The sequence below is a fragment of the Talpa occidentalis genome, unplaced genomic scaffold (genome assembly GCF_014898055.3).
Source record: "Talpa occidentalis isolate TD23 unplaced genomic scaffold, MPIMG_talOcc4v2.1 talOcc4.9, whole genome shotgun sequence".
NCBI classification, from domain to species: domain Eukaryota; kingdom Metazoa; phylum Chordata; class Mammalia; order Eulipotyphla; family Talpidae; genus Talpa; species Talpa occidentalis.
This window is the reverse complement of record NW_023605305.1, coordinates 59,415,091-59,431,332: the sequence shown is the minus strand read 5'-3', so window position 1 is coordinate 59,431,332 and position 16,242 is coordinate 59,415,091. Positions and strand designations below refer to the sequence as shown.

Below are 16,242 nucleotides of genomic sequence, written 5' to 3'. Positions count from 1 at the left end.
GTACAGGTCAGAGGTGCAGACTGTGAGAGGATTCACCAGAGACAGAGTGGGGGAGCAGAACAGGCAGACTGACTGAAATACACGGCTGAAGGGGCAAGACGGAAGAGGTCTGTTGCATCATGTGGGTCAACTACCTGGCAGGGGATCAAACTCTTGCTGCAGTGGCTGCAGATAGCTTCATAGTGCTGAGACTTATTAACCCCGTGCACCACCAGAGAGGCCCAATGCACAGAGCATTTTATGTGCAGTGAAATTGTTCTGTATATTATAATGGTGGGTACATGTCATTAAACATTTGTTAAAACCCACAGAATGTACAATACAAAAAGTAAACCTGCCCAGGGTTAAGACGCAACTATGAAACTATCCACAGCCACTGCAGCAGTTTGATTCCCGGCCAGCCAGGGAGCAAACTACATTGCTCAGCAGACCTCTCCTGACTCGCCAGCTGCTCCCCTCAGCAGTGTATTTCAGTCAGTCTGCCTGTTCTGCTCCCCACTCTGTCTCTGATAAATCCTCTCACACACACCCCACACCTCTGGCCTGTACCCCAGTTCTTATATGCATAAATAAATCTTTAAAAAAAAAAGTAAACCTAATGTCATCTATGGGCTTCAGTGAATAATAATACATTAATGCTGGCCTATCAATTAGAACAAATATACCAGAATAATTCAAGATGATAATAATAGGGGAAATGTGATGGGAAAGTATTTATGGGAACTCTGTATTTTCTATCAATTTTCTGTAAACCTAAAGCTGTCCCAAATAAAGTCTATTTTATAAATAAATAAAGAAGGCTAACTCAGTACAGAAAAAGGAAGAAAAAAAAAGAGTATGAAGAAAACAAACAGATTGGAAAAGCCTATAAAGGGAATGAATCCTTGAGACTCAAGGCTTTCTTCATAGATTGAGGAAAGGGCATTGGGTCAATTCTGTAAAGCCTCTGGGTGTGAAAAGATGCGAACATTCACTTCAGTTTAGGACTCCTCTTAGACATTTTAAGGAAACCTACATAATATGAGTGTTTATTTTTAAAAGCTTTACATCTCATGATCCTTTCAAGACTGAGATGAGAATAGGAAGAAGTCTTTAAAAAGAGAGAGATAGGGCCTCCCCGGTGGCGCAGCGGTTGAGCGCTGGGTTGCGAAGCTGCCCACAGCCTCCGTGGCGCCGGTTCGATCCCCGGCTGCTCCCCGGCCCCGGAGGAGGATCCCACATGGTGCGCAGACCTCTCCTGCCACCCGCTGCTCCCCTCAGCAGTGTGCTTCGGTCCTTCTGCCTGTTCTGCTCCCCGCTCTGGCTCTGGTGAATTCTCTCACCCTCCCGCGCTTCTGACTGTACCCAGTGCATGTATAAACAAAACAAACAAACAAATATAATAAATAAATAAATAAAAACATGCCTCTATAAAAAAAAAAAAAAAAAAACTATTAAAATAAAAAAAAAAAAAAAAAAAAAAAAAAATAAAAAGAGAGAGATAAACATAGAACAAATATCAGTGCTACTCAACTCAGACTACCAACCAAAGCACTACCCCAGTGTTTCTGAAGCTAAACCAGGAATAACCTCAATTATAAACTGCTGCATTTCTGAAAATGCAATATGTCACTAGTTTTTAAGACATGCTATTACTCATTTACAGCTGAAAAAGAAAAATCGTGCCAATTAACCATCACATCATCAATTAATTGGAAGATATTCATGCTAGATGTTACAATGTCATACCAAAATAAATAAGATTAGTTCAAAGGGAGACAATCTTTTGTTTAGCACATACAAAAATGCCCATGTTACAATTAAGTCTTACTTCTATAGGACAGAATTTTTCAAAAAAAGAAAATCAGTAATAATCTAAAAATAAAAACTATTTCCAAATTGAACTATATAGTAATACTCACATCTGCCTTCCAAACAAGGCATATATTTACAATTATATGAGAAAATTTCATGGAACAGTAGTGAAGAAATCTTCCCAAATAAAAACAATTTCTCTTAATGATACTATGGTCTAAAGTACACAAGACAAGAAATAAAGATTAAATAATTTTATCAGTTAAAAACCTTTATCATACTTTTTCCAATAATGATTTTTCCTACTCCAAGTGTTAGCTCATACAGTAAAGCAGTATAAGGAAGTCTTTTTAACTTCTAATAAGGTACTAACATTAACAGCAAAGTGGAAAGAAGAGTTGTCCCAAAATTCTGTGGTTACTTATGCTGCTAAATTATGAAAAGAAAATATGTTCTTCCCCATCCAAAAGAACATGACCTGTTTATCTCCTTTCAACTCTCTTCATTTCACAAGTTCCATCACTATGCCAACATGCAGTTTCACTTTCACAAAATAAAGCACTCACTAAGGCCTTTCACTGTCATATGCTGGAAATAAGCGGCAAAAAGTCCCCATTCTGAGGGAAAATTATGTTGCATTTTAACTTTCCTCTAACTTCCTCACATTTCAGATGCCCCATCCAACCATGAATTCCAGAATTATTCAAGGAAAATAAGGCCAATCTGGGCCTCTTTCATCTTTAGTCATCCTTCAGAGGACCAGAGGTAAAACCTACGTAAAGATGAGTAAGTAGAATGTAGAATAAAATAAAGGTTTTAGCTGAGCTATTCTTACAAAGTACACACACACACACACACACACACACAAAGCAGCAATGATACCGTTAAAGAAAAGGATAAGCTCTCTTTGAAATGGCACTGTTTACATGTACAATTGAAATCAGGGAAAAATTGAAGGGTAAGGGAATAAATAATGGAATATACCAGGTAAGGGAATAGATCAGAAACAAGGCAAAATAAGACCATCTAAAAATCTCCAAAACAAGCAGAACAAGAACAGCTGATTCTCCAAGTGTTATGACTATCCAAATACAAGACTTGTGATCAGTAGCTTGAATCAGATTCTACCATTGTGTATAGTTGATATTAAAAATAAAGAGAAGCAAAATAAAGAAAACAACAGATGAGAGAAATGCAATATTGTCTAACCTACTAAGCATTTGTGGCAAAATGTTTAACCTAAATTGAATCAAACCTGTATACCTAACTTTCAGTACACAGGAAATACAGAGGAAAGCGTAACAATTTAAAATCAAAGGAAGCAATCAGACAAAAACCAGAAGACAGGCCATTCCATGTGTCAAATCTTTTCAACAAATTAATATGATGGATAAATAAATACAGGAAGTGAGTTAAGTTTTAGCATAAAAGATTTATGATTAAACAATAAAGTCTATTTAAAAGAGATATAACTAAATGCTGCAAATCGTTCATCATTAGATCCTACTATAAACAAACCAGCTATAAAAGATATTTCTGGGGATAATGGAGGAATTTGAACATGGACAGATATCACATAATTAAGAATTATTGGGGGGTTTTAATGTGTGAAAACAGTATTATAGAAAGGCAGAAAAATGTCGTGAGTACTTCTGTTCAGTCAGGTTAGACACTCCTCCTCTTGTCCTCCCTAGTGCTTCCAAAGCACTGTGTTTATCCATATACTCAAGGAAACGGAGTTTCCAGACTAATTCAGACAGATAGCCAACAGGTCAGACTGCTTTCTGCTCTGGAATAAGTAGAACCTGGTCTTACTGGGATCAAGTTTGATTTCTGCAGTAGGAAAGTCAATATTTGTAAGTATTCTCTTTGATTAGAAGCACAAAAATTACAAAGCAGGTTTCTCTGGAATAGTATTGCAACCCTCAAATATGAAAGTATGTGGGGAAGAGGAACTGGTACTGTGAAGTATCTAGAATTTGTCTTCTTTGAACCAGCACACTCTCACTCTTCAGAGGTTCCTTTGCAGCCCCCCCTGAAGAAATTAGGGAGGACAAGGAAATTTTTCACTTCTGACTGATTTATACTATACTGTCTTTCTTTCGAATAAATGTCTCAAAGCAAGCTGATTCAATCACTAAAGAAAACGTAGATACTTTAACTCTGTACTTTTGTAGCAAGAACTATTTTATTGTGAAAATAAAAAAAAATCTTAGTCATAGCATCTATCAAATTGTTTTGAAATCTATTTACTTATTATTTTGCAAGAAATTAACCATCTTAAAGTTAGGATTTCATGTTATTTATCTTTGTGCCCTCTTGCAAAGTGCCTAGCATATTCTGGATGCTCTGTTTACAAAGTTAAGTGAAAATATGAGAAATTCGCAATACTCCTTTTCCCCCACTACCACCAAAAGTAGCCCCTTAACATGCTAGAATGGAATGATTGATGTAAAGCTTCCTGTGGGCAGGGGCCGTATCTTATTGGTCCTTACACTCTCAATGTGTAAGATATCGGTGACAATGAAGAGAGAGACAAATAGAAGGGTGGAAAAAAGGAGATAGAAAATAAGATGAATTTAGAGACTACCCAATATATGAACTTCCCAAATGCATTTCAGAATAAACTAATCTATAAATATTGTTGCCATCAAACTGATTTGAAGGGGCCAAGAAAGTATGCCGGAAAAAACCTGAATCCACAGAAGAGTTAAATGTATAATATTTTCTTTAAGAGTCTGACATCATTATAATTCCAATTGTTAACTGGTAAAATTAAAAACAACTGAAACACAACACTGTTCTATGTGAAATTTTTTTTAAATAATTTTTTTAACAAGTTATGTTAAACAAACATTCATCTTAAAGTAGTCTCCACTATATCTTTAATTTATCTGCTGGTTCCACAACAATTTTCATGCTCTACAATTATGTAAACAAAGTCACTGTGAGAAAAAGGGAAGATTTTCCAATGTGGGGGAAAGACAAAGAATATAACTGATAAAAGAACACATCTTTTTAAAAATAAAGCAGAGTATGTGCATGGCATTAAAAAAATTAAAATTTCACAAAAAGATAACAAAAGGTGTATTTCTTTACCTAATGCTAACCTCTACCTGATCCTTAATCCCCAAATATAACCACTTTATATTTTCTTAGATATCCTTCAAGTTAACCTGCATCAACTTGCTATTTCTAGTTTTCACAAAGATCCTAACTGAAATGTAAGCTCCACGAGGAAAGAATAGCTTTCTTGTCTAAATCAGTGACTATGGGTATTTTTATTTTCTTATTTGGATCTTTTGTATCTCCAAATTTTCAGCAGCACCATATATTACTTATAATCAAAAATATGTTTTTAGATAAATTGCAAAAATAAAGTAACTTTCCCAGGAGACAAGATTTGACTTTAGATCCATAAGTCAAAGGCCTCTTTTCATGGAAGCAAGTTTCCAAAGATAAATGTTTCCAGTAATAGTTCATATTAATGATTTCTCTGTTCTCTAAAACCTAGCCTCCAAGGTCAACTAAAGATACCCGGTGAAAATGTCTGCTGTATACACTAACATATTAACAGGAAAAGTATGACTACTACCACTGCCATGACCTATTTTATCTTTCATGGATGGCTAAATAAAACTCCCATTTAAGGCACTGTCATTATGTCACTTCTAACTTACTCTGTGTTAAATTCTACAGGAAGTTGGGTCTGGAATGGACCAGCACCACTAAAGGGCAAAGAAAATAAAAACATACAGATTGATCTGGAAACCAAAAAACAGATACAATCCTTCCTATAATACAATTAGCATTTAAGATCTAGCTCCTTTGAGTAGAATAAAAAATAAATAAATATTGTCAGGTGGCTTATGTATATACTATCTGACATTATTTTAGGATAACATTTGAATCAAAAGATCTATTGACAGAAAACACTATATTAAGGATACTTGGATATCTCCATCACTCTGATCTATAGCATTTCATTACATCCCAATTTCCTCAATTAAAACACAGTGATAACATTTCTCCCTACTTCATGGAACATATTAAACTACAGGAAAAAGTAACTTAAAAATTTGAATTTGGAAAAATTAACACGATCTGAAATTGACAACTAAATTGAAAACTGGGGGTGTACCTCAGTTCTTGTATGCATAAATCTTTAAAAAAAAAAGAAAAAGAAAACTGGGGGAAAGGGGGGGTGTACTCTACTGTGAAGCCAATCCTCCCAAAAGGAAAGAAATTTATCTTTAATTTTACTCTACCTTATAAAAATAAAGACATACTCTCCTACCAACAAAAGAACAAACATGATGGTATAAACGTTATATGACTGGTTGCTAACTTCATTCATTTGTACACTTAAATACTTCTCGAATCTATTCTCCTCCTTCCCTTTCCTACAGTGTCAGTCTACAAATTATTTTTATACATATATATGTGTGTATATATATATAAAATGACAAAAGTCTGAATGCTCCTTCTTAGACTGGGAAGAAATCAAGTATATCTCACCACTTTTCGTCAACATTGTACTGGCGGTTCTAGGCAGTGCAACAGAGGAAGGAAAGGAGGGAAGAAGAGCAGGAGGAAGGGAGGGAGAAAGAGAAATTAAAGACCATTCTAAATAGTAAGAAAGAAAACTATCCTTACTCACAGAAAACATGATCCTATGCAAACAAAATCCTAAGTAAAATCCTCGAGGAAGATTCAAAAGAAGTGAAAGACTTGCGTGCTTTTGGAAATTCCTCAATTAAACATAAAATTAGCATATGACCCAGCTATTCCACTCTTAGGAATATGCCAAGAAATGAAAACTGTGCTTCAAACATAATCTAAAATTCAAAAATTTCTAAAATTTCAAATAGTCAGCTCATAGCTGACTATTCACAATAGTCAAAAGGCAAACAACTGATAAATAAAATGCATTATAAACAGGCAACTGAATACTAGTTATCCATAAAAAAAGAGTCACTAAGCATTGGTACATGGATGAATCATGAAAATGTTATGCTAAGTGAAAAAAGCCAGACACAAAAGGCTGCATATGATATGACTATATTTATGTAAAATGCTCAGAAAAAGCAAATCTAGAAAGGGACAGAAAGTAAATTTAGAGGCTGTCTAGAGACAGAGGCGGGAACAGGAAGTGACTGTAAACTGGCACTAGGGATTTTTTGGAAATGCTCTAAAACTGGACTGTGATTGATGATTTCGTAACTTCATAAATTCACTAAAAATTATTGTATGCTACAATTTAAATGAATTAATTTTATAGTATATAAAGTAAATTTCACTAAAGTTCTTTTTAAAAAAAGTCTGGGTATTATTAGAACTACTCTGTGAAGATAAGGAGAAATTGCTTATTAGTCGGAGAAAGAATTCTAGTGACAAGATAAAGAGGAGAGCTGGAATAGAGTCACTAAGAAAGTTTTACACCCTAAGAGCCCTTACCACAACCCCTGTATCATTACCAAAGTTGATGAAAATCGTTAAATGGCAGATATGAGTGAAGATGTTCAATTTCTATTGTCACAGGGCAAATCAGAAACACTTCTTGACCATGCAGGAGTGCAGATGCAAAAAGTAGCATGAGAAAGCTAAAAAACAGAAACCAAGCAGACTTCTTTGGGAGGGCTGTGAGTTGGCATTAAGGTCTGAGCTGAACTAACAAAATTAAGGGATGCGGTTACACACACAACAGCAGGTTACACGGGTTTTCTTCACATTTCTGTATTTTACAAGTTACATTTAAATTTTAGCAGGCACAATAGCTGACTATATAGCTATATATTTACATATTTATAGTAATGTTAGACAAGCTAAAATGCTGTGACCAGCACTAATGGTATGGCATCCTTTCCCTTAGAAATGCCTTCTTTTTGGTAAGAAATTAATTCCTTGAGATTGGGTAGGGTTAACCCCATGACAGCTCTCCCGTAACTCATCTCCTGATCCAAGACTGGCCAGAGTCCCCTAAATATATCTAACCATAGTAACTGGTTTAAAGAAAGACAAATGACCAGGCCAGACCAATAATTAAATTCGTGGAGGTTTCCTGCCAGAACTAAGCTCATGAGGCTGTCAAGTCTCATTGTAACCATTTAGTGGAAAATCTATCAGATAGGCCTATTGGACACCACCATCACCACTAACACCCCTGCTGTCCATGTACTCAGTTACATGAGTCAAGACCTTTTTCCTGTGTGCAAATTAATCTGCTTTTCCTGGCACTTGCAAACAAAAAGTGCTTTCTGTTTAAAAAAAAAAAAAAAAAAAAACAGTGAAAAAGAAATGAGACAACTAGAGAGATTGCTAGAGGGGTGCAAATAGGGCAACCTTGGCAGTGAAGACTAGTTAACGCTTGGAGAGATGGAATTGACAAATGGAAAACAATGCAGAAGATAAGCAGTTAGACTAATTTCCTCTTTTTTCAGAACCCCATGTATTGACCTAAGGCACAACCCTATGTCCAGAGATACCCTGTGTGATCAAGTAAGCACACCTGCCAAACATTTTCTCTCCAGCTCTTTGTGAAGCAATGGCCAACCAGAGAAACTACTACCTGTTTCCCATCCTCTGCCTCACTTCCCTTTTCGTTTGATGCCCTGGAAGTATGCTCCCCAGATAAAGGCTCAACTCAATCCATGTTCTCTAGTTCTGTCGTTTTTGAGGGAACCCAGAATAAAAGTATCTACAAGAAACCTACAGCAATCATGAGTCTTAATATTAAGAGAAACATTAGGGGGCGCAAGGGGTTAAGTCTCAGCACTATCAAGCTATCGGCAGCCACTGCAGCACAAGTTAGATGCCCAAGATAGATGCCCGGCCAGGGAGCTAACCCATAAGGCACAGCAGACCTCTCCTTTCTCTCCTACTGCTCCCCTCAGCAGTGTATTTCAGTCAATCTGTATTTCAGCCTGTTCTGGTGAATCCTCTCACCTCCCCCACATCTCTGGCCTACTGTACACATAAATAAATAAAAATAAATTCAAAAGTACTTTTACAATGAGATAGCATCCACTACATGCATCCACTACACTGGTGAAACTAAAAAGTTCACAATAGCAAGTGATAGCAATTATGCAAAGCAACACTGCTGTGATAGTATAAGTTTCTACAACTATTTTTTTAAAAGATTTATTTATACATACAAGAACTGGGGTACAGGCCAGAAGTGTGGGGGATGAAAAGATTCACCAGAGACAGAGTGGGGAGCAGAACAGGAGAATCTAATGAAATACACTGCTGAGGGGAGCAGGAGAGGTTGCTGTGCCATGTGGGTTAGCTCCCTGGCCAGGGATCGAACTCTGGCTGCAGCAGCTGCAGATAACTTCATAGTGCTTCCACTTAACCCCTTGAGTCACCAGGGAGGCCCTCTATCACCATTTAAAAAAAAAAAAACGGTTTGAAACAAAAGAGAAAGGAGGTATCACACTTCCAAACTTCAAGCTATACTACAAAGCCATAATTAAAACAGTTTGGTACTGGAACAAAAGCAGACACACAGACCAATGGAACAGAACAGAGAGCCCAGAAATAAAGCCACACTTATATGGACAACTAATCTTTGACAAAGGAGCAAAGAATATGCAATGGAACATGGACAGTTTGTTCAATAAATGGTGCTGGGAAAAACCACATGCAAAAAAATGAAACTAGACCACTACCTCTCACCATGCACAAAAAAAAAAAACACTCAAAATGGATAAAAGACCTAGACATAAGACCTTAAACCATAAAATATATAGAAGGAAATATAGGTAAAAGACTACAAAGCATACATCTCAGTAACATCTTTAAAGACTCATCACCCAAAGCAAAGAAAGTCAAGGAAAAGATAAACACCTGGGATTACATCAAACTGAAAAGCTTCTGTACAGCAAAAGAGACATTAACCAAAACAAAGAGACACCCCACTGACAGGGAAAAAAATTTTGCACTCCATAAAACTGATAAGGGACTGATCACAAAGATATACAAACAACTCACAAAGTGACTCAACAAAAACAAAGTAAACAACCCAGTCAAAAAAAGGGCAAAACTTAACAGACATTTCTCCAAAGAGGAAATCAAATGGCCAACAGGCATATGAAAAATGTTCAACATCCCTTACCATCAGGGAAATGCAAATCAAAACTACATTGAGATACTATCTTACACCAGTGAGAATGGCACATATTAAAAAAATAGCAATAACAAATGTTGGCGAGGTTGTGGAGAAAAAGGAACACTCCTACATTGCTGGTGGGAGTGCAAACTGGTCCAACCACTATGGAGAGCTGTCTGGAGTTTCCTCAGTCTACTAAAAATGGAGCTACCATATGACCCAGCAATTCGACTCCTAGGGATCTACACAACGGTCACAAAAAAATTGATTCAAAAGAACACCTGCACCCTATGTTTACTGCAGCACTATTTACAATAGGTAAAACCTGGAAGCAACCCAAATGCCCAAAAGTAGATGACTGGATCAAGAAGATGTGGTACATATACACAATGGAATATTATTCAGCACAGCGCTGTCCGCTGGCTGGCAAGAATCCCACATGGCCCAGCAGACCTCTCCTGTCTCATCCCCTGCTCCCCTTAGCAGTGTCTTCAGTCCGTCTGCCTGTTCTTCTCCCTGTTGTGTCTCTGGTGAATTCTCTCACCTTCCCACGCCTCTGACTGTACCCAAGTTCTTGTATAAATAAATAATTCTTAAAAAATTTTTTTAAAAAAGATAAACTCATGCCATTCGCAGCAACGTGGATGGAGCTAAAAGGAATTATTATCAGTGAAATAAGGCAGAAGGAAAAAGAAAAATATCGGATGGTTTCACTTATAGTAGGAATATAGGGGAACCAAATAAGACATCAGTGTAAAAAAATAGTAACAGTACAAAACACAACAAAGCAAAAACAAACGATAATAAATCAGAGACATACTGCAGAGGAAGAGTAGGGAGAGGGATCAGAGGGAGGGAGTAGCACAGGGGACTGAGGTGATGGTGCATGGATGTACTGGGGAAGGAAATTCCATGGGGACTACACCAGAGGGGGCGGGGGGGGGGGGGAAGAAAATATTGTTTAAAAATGAACAATGATGTAAAAAATAAAAAGAATTAATAAAAAGAAAAAAATTAAAAAATAAAAAAAAAACAGTTTGGCACTGCCTAATAAACTTGATGACAGATCAAACTGCTATGATCAATAAACTGCTACCCTATACCTGGGCATACTCATGCACACATATGCCAGAATATACCTACAAGAGAGTTCACAGGAACATGTTTCTAATAGTCAAAAACTGGGACTAACCCAAACACCCGTCTATTGTAGAATGGAAAAATTGCAGTATTTTTAATACTGTGAAATAACATAAAGCAATAAAAAATAAATGAACTTCAGCTACTGGCAATATCATGAAAAAAACTCACAGATATAGTTATGAGCAAAAGAAGCAATGTGAGAAAGTGTACAAACATACAACATTTTATGATGACTGTAACATACAAATGAGCATTTGGATTGAACAACATAAAATGGCACGTAAATTCTTCAACAAAATAATGTCATGATAAAAACCCTGTTTCAGGGAGACTTCACTAGCAACAAGTTGGCAGTTGGCATTAGAGGAAAGAAGACTAAGTTAGCTAAGATGCTCAATGGTGGAAGTGTAGCATTCATTCTTCTTATTTTTCCAATAGACACAAGGCTATGCACTTCAGATAGTTTTAAGCATCTGACATGTATTAATTCATTTAATCCTCATGCTAACCCTATGGAAGATTTTTATCCCCATTTTACTAATGGGGAAACCAAGACAGAGATTAGATCAACATCACTAACTTACAGATATTATCAACCTGTGCAATCTAACTTAGAGCCAGTATTCTTTACTATGTTCTTCTGCCTCTCTATGTTATGAAGATGAAAATGTAATAAAAATTGCTTTAACTGTCCACGAATGTTCATTATTACACTGAATATTAGGTGACAAAATAATCCAAACAAAATACTAGATTAGTAATCGAAAAAAAAAAAAATCAACATTCTATAAACTGTACCTAGTATATGTTAGAGGGGTGATCATAAAGGTTAACAATGCATGGGCCTTGTCCTCAAAATGTGGGGAAGGCAGACAAGAAATAATACTTGATATAGACAAAATATACATAGTGCTTTTCTATAATGAGCTAAAGTAGGTAGTACAATCTGTGATACAGAATAAAGAGCTTTCAGAAATTTTTGCCCAATCACAGCCTCAAAAAATAGCAATACTAAAAAAAAAGCAATACTAAATGCAAAGAGTTAGGAAACAACTGACCCAGAAAAGAGACAAGTATTCTTTTCAAAGTAAAGATCTTTGAACAATCATAAAGCTTTAACAAAAGAAAAATAAGGTTTAAAATAGCAACAAGTTTTTCACAGCAACAAATTTCATATATGCACTCCTAGAAAATAGCATCACTGCCAAAACAAAAAAATAAAGTCCTAAGTCACATTATATATATTGTAATAATAAAAAATAGTTGCTACTTATTGGGAACTTCTGTAAAAGGAACTGTTGTACACTTTACATGTATTGATTTAATGCTCACGACTCTGTGAGGCTCTCCTATTATTCCCATTTTATACAGGGAAAAAAGCAACTCACCCAAGTTTACCCATGCAAGGACAGTGCAGAGATGTCAAAGTCAAGTAGTTTGCTTCAGGAATTTATACCATACTTCTTCTGGAAGGACACTAAGACACTAAATATTTATTTAGAAGTATTCAATCACATTTGATAATAACAAAGTTTCTTTCATTGACAATAAGCAGGTAATAATTCATCATCTAGAGCAGTTCTGTCCCTGGTCTTCCCACCAATTTAAGGCTAATTAAGTGCAAAGTAAGCCTGCATATACCTCCTAGACTATTTCATCTACTCTCTGACTTTAATTACAATTTTCTTGCTGATGACTCCCAAATCTAGATCTTCAGTCCTATCTCCTACACCTTAAACCAAAAAGATATTTCTCTTTGAAAGCCCCATAAGCCCCATGAGTAGCTCAAAATCAACATGACCAAAACTGAATCATGTCCATCCCACTGCAAACCCCTTTTTCCTCCTATCCTCCCTTACCTCAACAACTGCTCCATCATTCAACTATTCATAGTTGGGCCCATGTCAGAAACTTGGATATCATTCCATATTCCTTAGCCTTCCTCATCTTCCAAATTCAATCAACCACGGTCACTGATAATTCTACCTCTTAAGAATCCGGTCAATGCATATCTCTTCACTCCCACTGCCTTAATTTTATAAACTTATCAGGCTATATTAATTTAAATTTTGTGTTGTTTTACACAACTAATTATCTTTTCCTTGTATTTCATCCTGTCTCATCCGAGGACAAACTCCACGAATGGAGAACAGACATTATACATCTAACTCCCTAATGTGCCCTTTCTTCCTCAGCATAATGTTCTCAGAGATAAACTTTTGGTTCTATTAAAGAAAAACACTAAGCAGGAGTGGAGTAACATGTCTTTTTTAAATTTTTTAAAAGATTTATTTTATTTATGCATACAAGAGCTAGGGTACAGGCCAGAAGTGTGGGGGGTGAGAGGATTCACCAGAGACAGAGTGGGGAACAGAACAGGCAGAGCGACTGAAATCGCTGAGGGGAGCTGCGGGCCAGTCAGGAGAGGTCTGCTGCACCATGTGGGTAGCTACCTGGCCTGGCCCGCAGGGGATAGAATTAGTGCTGCAGTGGCTGTGGACAGCTTCACAGGCTGCTTCTTAACCCCTTGCACCACCAGGGAGGCCCACCTTTTTTTTTTTTTTTTAAATGGCATTGCCTTCAGAAATAAGACCCGCATTTTAAAAAAAAATTTCCTATTAATCTATCACAACTCCCTAGAATATACTAATTATTTTAACTGTTCAAGGATAAGCTAAAAAGGCTATTTACTATGCTAAGCACCTGACACAAATTATGCCATTAACCTTCACAACAATTCTATGAGCTGGGTTCTGTTATTATACCCAATTTCCAGATGAAGAAACTAAAACTTGAGAGTTTAAACATTTTAACCAAGGTGCCAAGTTAAAAATGAACAGTCATAACTTGAACCCATGTCCACATGCCCGACACTAGAGCACATGCTCTAAAGCACTTGCTATTTTGCCTCTTGGGACAAAATGAAGTAAGTGTTTTAACGCTCAAGAGAAAAAAAAAAAATAAGTGCAAAGCTTAAACCATCTCCTACATGTTAGTTTTAAATGAGATGTTAGTTTTAAATGAAAAACATACAAAATAGAGTGCAAACATACAAATAGTTTCATTAGAAATCAAGTAAATACAAATTAAAGCTTTTACAATGCGATAGCATCATGCACTCACTACGTTGGTGAAACCAAAAAGCTGGCACTGGCAATAGGAAAAAAAGTGCCAAAACAGAGCAACCCTATGGAAGTTCAGGTACTTAAGGACGGATCTGTTAGGTAGATCTAAAAATCATCACGAAATACCCACAAAGTAAAGAGATCCAGAACCACAGAAATAGAGTTGTCCAAAAAGTAACACAATTGTTCAAAAAGTAATACAATTTAATTTCCTTTCTGCGGACACCATAAGTCACAGAAACATGGTTTTACTAAAACCAAAAAAATTATCCGCACACACTCAAAAATCTACAAATATTAGAATCTTGCACCTTAATTCAGTTTATATTTGGGGGGCGGGGAGGAAAGCGGCAACCAAGCTACCACAGGTAGGTAAAAAGGCTGGGGAAACCTCAACCTTGATGACTTGCTTACTTCCAGGCTCCTAAAATATAACTCAAAGGGCCGCTGGATAAAGATACTGCCTATCATCCATCTTCCTGCGGGGCTAGGAAAACCACAGGCGCGTATTGAAATTCACATGGCATGAACCTCCAGCCCCATCTCCAATTCGTCAAATTCCAGGTGGCCGTGCACGGGAGGCGCAGACCACAAGCTCTCAACTTTTCATTTCGGCGACACGTTTCAAATAATGGGGGCACGAGCGCCCTAAGGACAGCGCCCCTGGGTGCAGGGTCCCTGTCAGATCTCCCCCCGCGGGTGAGAGGCGTGAAGGAGGGGCGGCCTCAGCCCCGCCGCCGGGAACCCGCCGCGCGCCTCTCCTTTTGTTGGGGTGGAGAGGAGGGCGGACCCCGCACCCTCGCGGGAGCAGCGCTGGGTGGGCGGGGAGAGGCCCCCACGCCGCCGCGGTCCCCGGCCAGCCGGGGGTGGGGTCACAAAGAATTTGGGAAGAGCCGGCCCGCCGGCCGCCGCGCTCCCCCACCCGCCCTGGAGAAACTCCAGGCCCGGGCCGCCGCGGAGCCGGCGGGGGCGGGCGGGCGCGCGGGCGGGCGGGCTCCGTGCGCCCCCAGTGCGCCCCCAGGCTCGGCTCGCTCGTCCGCGCGGGCGAAGAAGCGGGGTCCGAGGGAGGCGCGAGGCCCGAGGGCGCGGGCCCCCGCCGGTAGCCCCCGCCGCCCCTCCTCACGGCCGCGGGCCAGGCCCGGGATCCCGGCGCCCGCGTCGCCACACCCACCCGCCGGCTAGGCCCGGCCCGGAGGACGCCCCGCTCTTCCCCGGGCTGCGGCGGCGCGCCCCACGCCCAAGATTTACCTGCTGATCTTCTGGGCGAAGGCGCGGCGCTCGGCCATGGCTGCTGAGGCGACGGCGGCGGCGTCTGGGCGCGGACGGGCGGGCGCGAGCCTCCTCGCTCGCGCTCCCTCCCTCGCGGCCTCCGCCAGTCCCAGCTCCGGACCCGGGGCTGGCGGCCGGGGCCGGGAACGAGCCCTGCCGTAATGCTCCTGAGAGGCGCGCAGCCCCGGCCGCTCCTCCCCCAAAGTGTCAATCCCGGCGGGAGGCCCGACGTGTGCAGGCGGCTGCGGCCGGCGGCAGCGCGGGGCAGAAACGGGCGCCGAGCAGCCCGGCCGCCGCCGCTGGCCCGCTCGGCGGAGAGGACGCACGGAGAAGCTGGAGGCGGGCCAGCGACCTGGCGAGGCTGGAAAATAAGATAACCCAACGCGTGGGGGGAGCTCGGCTTTCCCGAAAAGGAAGGGAAGGAAACGGAAGGAGGGTTTGCCGAGGGGGGCTGTGCTCCACCGCCGGGGATGCTAGATTCGTGTTCCTGTGGCGCCCATCGCCGAGCAATTTAAAGCTCAGCTGTTCTGCGTGGATCTAGGCTAGTGTCATACCTGAGGGATACATTGAGTTTTTGGTTTTGTTTTTTAAAGTCGTTTTCATATAGAAAAAGGGCCAGAAGAGACCTTTCTCCCCAGGAGAAAACAATAAGAGTAATTGACTTGTAATGCTTGGCCAGGCGTGGATTAAAGTTTTACACGCATGATTTTACTTAATCTTAACAAGAGCTCTTGGAATTAACGTTGTCTTTTTTTCAGTTTTAGAGAGAAGGAAATTGGCCCAGAGAAGCGCCTGGCC

The 16,242-nt window shown here is 39.6% G+C and overlaps 1 protein-coding gene across 10 annotated transcripts in view; it reads right to left on the bottom strand.

Moving 5' to 3' along the window:
• Positions 1-15,566, bottom strand: part of DOCK7 (dedicator of cytokinesis 7) — a 153,541-nt gene extending 137,975 nt beyond the window's left edge. For 6 of the 10 annotated variants that reach the window (XM_037501367.2, XM_037501368.2, XM_037501369.2 and 3 more), the window contains exon 1: positions 15,424-15,566. In XM_037501367.2, the coding sequence (XP_037357264.1) occupies positions 15,424-15,461 (38 nt within the window). In that variant the 5' untranslated portion in view covers positions 15,462-15,566. The remainder of the gene's footprint in view (positions 1-15,423) is intronic. The other 4 variants (XR_008550196.1, XM_054691144.1, XM_054691145.1 and 1 more) reach the window with 1 other exon arrangement.
• Positions 15,567-16,242: the final 676 nt, after the last annotated feature.